General features: G+C 33.1%; 1 protein-coding gene across 1 annotated transcript; it reads left to right on the top strand.

Annotated features, from left to right (window-relative positions):
• Window positions 1-1,229: 1,229 nt before the first annotated feature.
• LOC110658659 (ABC transporter G family member 14) lies at window positions 1,230-4,623 on the top strand. The gene is made up of 5 exons (XM_058136720.1): window positions 1,230-1,499; window positions 1,645-2,437; window positions 2,913-3,089; window positions 3,203-3,390; window positions 3,794-4,623. The coding sequence occupies exons 1-5, from the start codon at window positions 1,404-1,406 to the stop codon at window positions 4,442-4,444; spliced, it is 1,905 nt and encodes a 634-aa protein (XP_057992703.1). The 5' UTR covers window positions 1,230-1,403; the 3' UTR covers window positions 4,445-4,623.
• The last annotated feature ends 6,234 nt before the right edge of the window (window positions 4,624-10,857 follow it).

The following is a 10,857-nucleotide window of genomic DNA, read 5'->3' as shown; positions in this document are numbered from 1 at the left end:
GATCAGGAAAATATATTTTCTGTTAATTTATTTTCTTAAGTGCTCTAAATGCTAAAATATGCAAAAAAATATTATTTAGAAAAAATTTTCCCACAAAATAAACGAAGCCTAAGTTAATTTTTAACTTCAGTAATATTTATTCCCTCGTTAGAGGTTAAATATTAACCGCAGGTAGGCTAAGTTAATAGTTACCATTTTTAAGAGTTAAAATTTTTGTGAGTAACACCAAATCCTCAACTTTTTAACCTAGTGCCAAATACATCCTTAGCATTAAGTCTTCCAAGATGACAATCGATGGAGTTTCAAGGCTAGACTAAGAGGGGCATTATTGATTTGCAAAGGCATCATATTAGATTAAAAAGATGTATATATTATTAATTTATATGGTAATACTTGAATTGTGTTTAAAATTATGAATCAAAACCAAATTAACCAAAGCAGCATTCATTTATGGTCTTCTAGCTATGAACTATATTCATGCATACATATATTTGATTTAGAAAGAAAATGGGAAAGCAAAAATGAAAAAAGATCGTACACGAAAGTAATACAAGATTTAGCGCTTATAGGATCCCACTTAGTTCATGATCTAGGTTTTCTTTGTGTGAAGTGGTGGGAAGCACAATCATTTGTGTAGCAGATAGGATACCTAACAATTTCTTTCTTTTCCAATTCCACATGCATAAAACCCTTTATATACAGTGCCCATGTGCATATCATATGCATATAAGCATACATAACAAACAAGAAACAGAAATTAAACCCATTTTATTCTTTTCCAGTTCAACAATCCACATGCCTTTAGAATACACTAAAAATGTGTACATATTCTAACAGTCACTTACTGCTCTAAGCTGATGTTTCCGGAAAACTTTGATGTGAGAATGGTTTAAGACTACTAAAAATTTTCATATTTATCAGTGGCACGTATCATTTCCCAATTGCAACAGTCTAATGCCGGCCACATGAAGACGTTTGCATCCATGACAATAATAAGAAAGAGAGAGAGAGACAAGATAGATGCCAATGTAGGAAAATTCTGCAGGGGATTAGCTTAATTAATAACAATTAAGAGTTAGTGATAGAATATTTTTTTAATAAAAGAAAGAAAAAATATCCTGGAAGGTGGGATCCCACCATGGAGGCTAGCTTGGCATAGACCATAGAGCTTGGCACACATGAGAAAATCATAGTTTCTGCATCTCTACTACTATATATTTATGTGCTTCAAGGTTCACTTTGAGAGGTCAAGTTAAAACAAACTCCTTAACTTCTCCCTTCCCCCTAATCACACACATCCACCCACTGCCTCCACCACCACTACCACTACCAAAAACGTACTACACCCTTCATCTGCATAGTGCCAAAAAACTGCTCCAGTGGACGTAAAACCTGCCAGAGAGATGTCTGAAGCTTATGATGGGGTTGTTCTTGCCCACCCCATACAAGCCAATCAACAATCTGTCCTCCAAATCTCCAGATATCCTATTACTTTGAAGGTCTCTTTCTCAACTACAACAATACTAGGGCATATATACATAAATAGGCCATAATAACGAGTTTTTGTGTAGACTAATTATTCAACATATTTTTTCATATTAATAATGATAATCTCTAGCATCATTTCTTTTCTCAATTTTTCAGTTTGAGGAGGTAGTCTACAAAGTTAAACTGGAGCAGCAAGGACTTTGCTGCAGTGTTACATGGGGCAGTCGAGAAAAGACAATATTGAATGGCATAACTGGTATGGTTTGCCCTGGTGAGATCCTAGCAATGCTTGGTCCCTCAGGCAGTGGCAAAACCACCCTCCTTACTGCTCTAGGAGGCCGTCTAAATGGTAAGTTGTCTGGAAAGATCACATACAATGGCCAGCCTTTTTCAGGTTCCATAAAGCGACGCACGGGATTCGTTGCTCAGGATGATGTGTTATACCCTCACCTCACTGTCAAAGAAACTCTACTCTTCACTGCCCTGTTAAGACTTCCCAAAACCTTAACCCAAGAGGAGAAATTGCAGCATGTAGAGCGAGTTATAACTGAACTAGGCTTGACTCGGTGCCAGAATAGCATGATAGGAGGCCCACTCTTCAGAGGAATATCAGGAGGCGAGAAGAAGAGGGTTAGTATTGGTCAAGAAATGTTAATTAATCCAAGCTTGCTGCTACTAGATGAACCTACATCAGGTTTGGACTCAACCACAGCTCAAAGGATTATTACTACCATCAAAAGGCTTGCTAGTGGAGGACGAACTGTTGTCACTACCATTCACCAGCCCTCAAGTCGACTTTACCATATGTTTGATAAGGTTGTGCTGCTCTCAGAGGGCAGCCCCATCTATTATGGTCCTGCATCTTCAGCCTTGGAATATTTTTCTTCAGTTGGTTTCTCTACATCCATGACCATCAATCCAGCTGATCTCTTACTTGATCTTGCCAATGGTAATTTCGAAATCTATATATCTGATTTTTCACATAAAGGTTCAGTAACATTTATGAATTCTATGGAGGGAGGGGAAGCTTCCTTCGGTTCATAAAATTTCTCTACTGTTTCTTGTCCCTTGTGTACATTGAAAATTTTTAAAGGAGGGTCCTAAAGATAGTACAATCCAAGCACTCATTAATCCTCTTATTTGATTCATTTGTGGGATGTCAGTTTGGTCCACTGAAGTTGGTGCTTAAACTTGTGTCTCTTGTAAATGAACCAAACCAAAGCCCACTCCACCTCAACATTGCACACATCCCCTAGAAAAGAAGAAAATAATGATTCCAAGAACAGTTGATTGCTTTAGGAAATTCTAGTCTCATTAAAACCAACCTTCAAGGGAAAAGTTCAAACTACACAAATATATGTATAAGAACAGAAATACAGCTTACATATTTTCTGACAATTACTGTGTAAAATTAACAATTCCAGGCATTGCCCCTGATTCTAAACATGGGACTGAACAAGGAGAGAACATGGAACTAGAACAGAAGTCGGTAAAGGAGGCTCTCCTTTCTGGATATGAGAAGAACATTTCCACAAGACTCAAAGCTGAGCTTTGCAGTTTGGACATCAATAGCTACAATTATACAAAAGAAGCCTCCACAAGTATGTATATATTTTTTTTCTTTTGGTTCTTCTGATTACTTTAATCTATTTTAATTACAATCAACCTCCTGTGCTATACTTTTTAGCAAAGTAGTGATTCTGTTATGCATCAGGAATTGATACAATGTCAGAGCAATGGTGCACGAGCTGGTGGCATCAGTTTAAGGTGCTATTTCAAAGGGGACTAAAGGAGAGGAGATATGAATCATTCAACAGGTTAAGAATTTTCCAAGTCATCAGTGTCGCTGTACTTGGTGGACTCCTTTGGTGGCATACCCCATCTTCTCACATCCAAGATCGCGTACGAACTCTTTTAGTTTCTTTCTTGGATTATGATCCACAAAACAAAAGCACACAGTCTCCACAAATTTTCATTCACTTCATGACAAATTCTACTGGTTAAATTCTTAATCATATGGTTAACATCTAGTGCGCACGATGCATTTATGCCTTCTAAGTCATTTTCCTTATTGCTTAAGTTGATTATAGGAAACTGCTATTAAAGTAGCTAAGGTTCCAAAATTACATTTTTTACGTTGCCAGGTCAAATTGCTCTGCACTTTATTTCTCATACAATTCACTTTCCAATCTAAGTAAAAAAATCTAAACCTGAGATATGTATCTCCAAGATAAACAAGAATATAAGTACTGTAACAGCAATTTTTATTAGGTGAACTAAAAACTATTTGCATTTCTAAATGCAGATTGCACTGCTGTTCTTCTTCTCAGTGTTCTGGGGGTTTTACCCACTTTACAATGCAGTTTTTACATTTCCTCAAGAAAGAAGGATGTTGATCAAGGAAAGAGCATCTGGAATGTATCACCTTTCATCCTACTTCCTAGCCAGAACATTTGGAGACCTGCCATTGGAGCTTGCACTCCCAACTGCATTTGTCTTCATAATCTACTGGATGGGGGGGCTTAAGCCTGATCCCATAACTTTCATCCTTTCCCTACTAGTGGTTCTGTACAATGTCCTTGTCTCACAAAGCTTGGGATTAGCTATTGGTGCTATTCTCATGGACATAAAGCAAGCTACTACATTAGCTTCAGTCACAACTCTGGTTTTCCTCATTGCAGGAGGATACTACGTTCAACAGATCCCTTCCTTCATAGTATGGCTAAAGTATTTAAGCTATAGCTACTACTGCTACAAACTTCTTCTTGGTGTCCAGTATAGTGAGGATGATTATTATGAGTGCTCTAAGGGAGTTTTATGCAGGGTGGGAGATTTTCCTGCTGTTAAGTCAATGGGTCTCAATCATTTGTGGGCTGATGTGTGCATTATGGCTCTGATGTTGTTGGCTTATCGACTGGTTGCTTATTTGGCATTGCATAGAGTGCAGTTGAGGTGAACTTGGCAGAGGTTCAGAATCAGGCCATTTCACAAACAGACAGTTTGAAGAGTTTTCTCCATCTTCAACTGATGAATAATAATGTTATAGATTTAGCTGGGAATCAGGCTGAGTTAATGTATTGACTTCTTTTTACACCTTAGATAATGCTAACTCAGAAGTTCTTATTTCTGAATAAATATGTAAAACTCCCAATAAATTGAACAAACAAGTAGTAATACCAACCCCATTAAAGGAAAGGGAAAAAGAAGATATGCATTTCCTATTGCAGGAAAAAGAAAAAGAAAATGACCAGACCTTGCAGTCCACTAATCTTGTAGAACTGATTTTTCTATCTTTGTGGGGCTGCCAAACCTGATTGCCTTTGTTTGTTGAATGGCTTCCTGCAACCACTGCATACTTCAACAGTGCAAAATGGAAATTCAATTTAAGAACTATGTTGATAAAAAAATACAAGGTAACACTATTAATTTTTTTTGGCGTACCAAACAAAGTAGGGATGCCCATTTCTTCAAAGGGAAAGTGCAAAATCATGTTTTTAATATTATAAGTTTATTACCAGTAGATAATAAATTTTGGAGAATGAATGTGGTCTACTAAAAATTGAGTAATATTAATTGGAGTTTAAGATATATTAGACAAGTTGATTAAATATTAGAAGGATTTATTTCGAATATACAAGCCAATATCATATTTATTAATTTAATATATTAATATTCATTTATTTAATTAATATTAATTTATAAAATTTTATTAATTACATAATATAAATTAAATATTTATTGAATAATATATAATATTTAAATAAATTCAATATATTAACATGAAGAAAAAGAATTTAATGTACTAATATGAGTGTAATATTATTAATTGCATAACATAAATTTAATATCTATGAATCCAAATTTCCTTCCCATAGTTTACTATTCTTCTAGTTGTTAAAAAAAACCAAAATAAATGCAAAAAAAAACTCCCTGATGCCATTGCAAACCCTCGTCTACAAGAAACTTTCTCACAAAACAGAGCCTTATTCTCTTTTACTCTCATGACACAAGTGACCACCATCCATAGTAAACGCGCACTGTCTGGCAAGTAAACAATTAACTATGTCTAGCGACCCCACCGGCGTAATTCCAATAGCTGGACGCTTCTCCGAACTTGAGATTCGTGAAACTCAAGTTTTGACTAGTTTCGCTTCCAACCTTATTTCGATAGCGTAATACTCATCGGAGCTTCGCCAAATGCCAACCAGCATGTCCCACAATCATACATTGTTCTTTGGATCACTCACGCACCTTTTCACCTTTGTTTAGATCAGGGGAAATGGAGAGGGCAAAAAGAAAAAAAAAAATTTTTTTTTCTTATTTGGATATCAAATATAAGAGAGAAAAGAAGATAAATGAGAGAGGAGGAGAAATTTAATTTATTTTTTAACTTTTTGTATTTAACCCAAAATATTTTCCAGCAAATTAGTAGGGAATAAAGAGAAATGGCAAAAAAGGTGTTAAAACACTTAAATGTCCTTCTACTATATAGTAGACATAAGAAAAAAAATGAGTGTATAATAATCATTTCCCTTTTTTAAGAGAGAAATTATATTCCTTTTTTATTTTAATAATATATTCAAATAACACAAAGTGAATTATTATTATTTTCATTTCTTTTGTTTAATTTATCTTTGTTTCCCTTTCACAATTGAAGATCGAAATAAGGGGTTAGAGTAAGGTCAATTCTAATCCAATTGGAAACCATTTGAAGCTCACGCTGCTATTCAGTGTGCCTACCCACACTTCATCTGACTTGCCACATGGCCACACCACCTGCTATGTCAGCACAACATACATCAGTGCCACATCATCTTACATGACTTTGCCATCTCAACAAATTTTTGGTAGAACCTTTGCCACTAATTTTGACATGCTAGCTAGTTCCAATTTTGAAATTCATTTAAGCACAAATGAGTATTTAAAACTTATAAGATCTTTAAATTATATTTTCTATGAGTTTGAAGCTGTAGACAAGCTGAAATTGATGAGTACAAGGTATAATTATATGAGATATATTATTTGAAAGAGTTATATAATGGTGTTGTATATTGTCCTTTTGAATTATTTCATAAATATTAAACTATTAAATAATTTTTTCGAGTGAGAGAGAGAGAACTCTAAGCAAGGAGGAGGAATATATAGCATTTTGGAGAACTTATTTATTTTAGCCACAAATAAGTTGGAATTATTTTGCTTATAATGTAGGTCAAATTTTCAAATTGAAGAAAAATATGAAGGAAAAAAAAAAAAAAAGACGAGGAGCACCTTGAAACTTTTCCTAGGCTGAAAACAAAGCTGAATGCGATGTCAATAGTTCTTGATAATATAGTTAAAATGCAAAAGGATGCAAGGCAAGAAATTCATAATGAAGACAATAAAAGGGATTTTAAACTTTAGTTGTCGAGCTTCACATATTAAAATCCAATATAATATTTAACAAAAAAAAAAACCTTCTTAGAGTGACCAAGAACAGCTTGAGAAATCTATCACAAGGAAACAGGGAAATCAAGCATGCAAAAGACATTGGAAATCAAATATTTGCTTCTTTTTTTTTTTTATATATTGAATTGAAAAGTCTTTCAATTGTTGTTGTGATTGATTTTATATGTTCATATGTTTTATTTTCAGGATGGAAAGGAAAGAATGAAGTTCATTAATTATTCTTATTGGTATTATCCACCAAGATAAAGTTGGGTGTTTTCCTAATTCATTTTATGATTCTTCAACACCACAAAACTTTGAGAATATGAAGATTCAATTTAGGAAATGTTAATTTTACGAATTATTTCTTATCTAGTTATCCTTATACTATAAGTATTCTATTATATTCTACATCAGGCAACAATCAGAAGAAATTAAATGAATAAGTAGGGGGAATAAATGATAGTGATAGACATGAGAAAGATCTCAAATACATTGGAGGGAATTTAGTAGATTATTATAATAAATGGAGAAGCGAGTTCACATTCAATTAACGTTATAGTCAAAAGTGAAGGAGACAACCCTGTGAAAAAAAAAAAGTAAAGAATAATTAGTAACATTATTCTATTCAAAAGCTCGTAACAGTAAATATCATATGGTTTGCCTTTGCCCTCTGTCTCTCCTTTTATAGTTTGACTAGCAAGTCAACTAGACGCAAAAGAAAAGAGACGTGTGGGACAAAAACTTTACATATTTGTCATATAAAAAATTATTAGGCAGATAAAATGCTATGTTAACTCTCTAAAAAGGGAGACCGTTGGATAATTAGTTTGTAAAACTCAACTCTTGAAAAGGGGAGGGAGCAAATAGTACATGCCACATTTGTCATTTGTATTAAATACAAATGATACCGGAAATTTAAATTAATACCATTTTTCGAAATAATGGTTTCAATTTTTTTTTAAACATTATTGTAAAGACAATTAAAAAATAAATTTAAAAACTTCTTTAACTATTTTAAATTTTTTATGACTAAAGCATAAAAAATTAATTAATTTAATTTAAAACTGATTTTTCGTAGCATCTAAGTAATAAATTTAAAGTGCTTTTTTTTTTCACAACAATTTAAATAGTAATACCAAACGAATTCCAAAATTAGAGTTCTTGACACGATCAAGATGCTAGTCAATTTACTATACTAAATTAATGAACAATTTTATACAGTTATTTATTGGTTTGATTTGATATAATACATTAGGTGTAACTAAATGGGTTTAAAAAATAAATATCAATGTTGAGTCTAAAATTAGTAAGTTCGTATTTTAGATAAAATTATTTGTTCAGTTTCGCTCGAGTTATTCAATTTAATAAATTATATTGTCTTTGTGTGAATCAAAGTTATAATCCTTATTTAGACTAATTTAACCTAATGATTAAATGCATATTACTCATTTGATAAATTTGGGTTCTAGTCTTTACTCCCCTAATTCCTACAAAAAAGTTATAGTTCTTAAAACACATAATTGAATGGAAAAGTCGTTAGCAATTATATGAAAGTTGTGGAGACAAATCAAGCATAGTCTGGAGATGAGGTCCACGCAGAAAGAAGAGTGGAATTGGGTGGAGAATTATGCAAGCAACATATGACACCCAAAATCCATGCGATTTGTAAGCTTTTTTGGAAGATAGTGCGAAACCCACATTATAAATTTCATGATCTTAAATAATAATAATAATAGGAAAAGACTAGAAATAATCTGCATGCCGATATGGATAAAGAATTGTTTGTTGAGGGAAGGGATGGTGGTTTTCCTTTCCATCTGAGTCTAAGCACATAACGAAGGGACAGCGTACATAATCCATACATAAATTTTCTTTTTTTACTCAAAAAAGTATAAAACCTCAATCATTCAGGCGTGTCACACCTTACCCCTCTGTAAGGCATAACATGATCCTGTAGAATACTTAATAAACTACCAAACTTCACTTACCGATAATTCATTAAGTACACTACAAGGGATTTTAAAACTATTTTCTTGCATTTTGAAAGTGGTGAGCATTTTGGTAGGATTTAAAATCATTTATTCAAAGCTTATAAACTAGTAAAATTTTTTGTCCATTTTAATTTTACCGCAAATTTTATAAAAATTTTGACAGAGTTCCGTCTGTATTTTGAGAAAGCAATTCTTCAAATACCTGTAAAAAAATACTTCCAATAATTTTACACAACTCCCGACCACCAAATAATTTCAAGTCAACTCAAAATTTTGAAAACAAACCATTTCAAATAATTCCATCAACATAGTATGCACAAATTAAATTTGCAGATACAAAATCCAAAAATAATATTATTACAATTTATTATACAACTGCTCACTTTACATTGATACTTATGACATTACAGTATTTACATCAAAATAATTACAAGGGTATAAAACAATACCCGTACAAAAATAATCAAGAGTTCTTGTCAATCCCGCAGCTCACTCTGCTGTTTTCTCTTTGCTCTTATCTGCGACAGCAAAATAAGCTATCGCTGAGTATAAAAATACTCAGTGGTGCATAATAAAAATTTAAAATATAATACATAAATCATTCATTGTCAAAACACAGTTTAAATATTTCTCAATCACATTTCACAAATTATCAAAGCTCATAATAATATAATTTAGTCAAATAATTTAAGAACACAGTGTTGCCAATTCATACAAAACTTAAGCCATGACACAAAATTTCCGATCAATGCCGCGTTGTACACCACGACAAAGCAATCTACAACCTCACTAATCGAAATCAATGAGGGAGGTGGCTAGCTAGCTAATGAGTACTCATCCGATCTACAACCTCAACTGGTAAGCCAGAGAGGGAGGAAAGATAACCGATCTCACCCCATAAATGGAGGAGGAATAATAAGATACTGTCATGCTAAGTGTGAATAAAAAATCAATTTCAAACATTTTATTCAAATGATTCGTGAGAAATCCAATAAATTTCCAAAGTCATAATTTCATTCACAAGATGGCAACACAATTCATAATTAACTTCAAATTTACATAAATCACACTAAATCAATTTTTCAATGACAAAAGGCTCAAATAAGGTTTATTGTGCACAAACCTGACGAAAGTCGCCTCTAGGCCTTGACTCAGTCTCTCAGAGCTTCCAAGTCTTTTTCAGCTGAAACACACAGTTTCACAGTGTTTCAGTATCATAACTTAGCATAAATCCAAAAATAAATTTAACTTCACTTTTACCTAGCTCTAACGTGCTAAATTCGACGTTCTCGAAATTTTTGTGTTTCGGGTTACTATTCACTACACTATTCAAGTCAAATTGTTGACTTTCTAAGGTTTAATAGGTATGAAAATTCTAACTTCACTCACATACCACATTTTGGTCACCAAACTTGTTGGTTTTGGTCATTTTCTCAACACTTAAGTCTTTTAGGCAAAATTGTCAATTTTCAGTTTTTGGTGTCTAGGTTGCACTATTCCATTTGTCACTTTTCTGTTGGAATTTGGCAAAACTTCCTTCATAGAAAATGTTTCCTATTGTCTTAATTTTATTCTCCTTTTTGAATCACTCCAATTGGAGTTTTGTAGCTCAAGTTATATCCAAATTATGTTTACTGTTCATGCTGCAGAATTTAGTTCTGCAGATTTATTGATCCAACTTCGTTCAGTAATTTGACCAAGTTAAGTCTATAATTTGGTCTAATTTTCTTCATATGAAATGTTATAATATGCCTTAGGTTTCCATCGGTTCAAGAATCACCTAAATCGGAGTTTTCTAGAGAGAGTTATAGCCATTGAAACTTTACTGTTCATATGGTAAATCTGCTGTTCTGCAGGTTCAGTGATTCAACTTTGCTCAGTAATTTGATTGGGTTAATGGCATAATTTGGGTTTGTGTTCTTCATGAAAGTTTTAGATCTATATCTCATCT

This window comes from Hevea brasiliensis, chromosome 15 (genome assembly GCF_030052815.1).
Source record: "Hevea brasiliensis isolate MT/VB/25A 57/8 chromosome 15, ASM3005281v1, whole genome shotgun sequence".
NCBI classification, from domain to species: domain Eukaryota; kingdom Viridiplantae; phylum Streptophyta; class Magnoliopsida; order Malpighiales; family Euphorbiaceae; genus Hevea; species Hevea brasiliensis.
The sequence above is the reverse complement of the archived record's forward strand: the minus strand, read 5'-3'. Positions and strand labels throughout refer to the sequence as shown.

Excerpts from the sequence above, each read along its gene's own strand:
- LOC110658659 (XM_058136720.1), top strand. The coding sequence starts at position 1,404 with ATGTCTGAAGCTTATGATGGGGTTGTTCTTGCCCACCCCATACAAGCC. Across the intron at positions 2,438-2,912 it reads CTTACTTGATCTTGCCAATG|GCATTGCCCCTGATTCTAAA; the intron begins GTAATTTCGAAA and ends TAACAATTCCAG. Across the intron at positions 3,391-3,793 it reads CTTCTCACATCCAAGATCGC|ATTGCACTGCTGTTCTTCTT; the intron begins GTACGAACTCTT and ends TTCTAAATGCAG.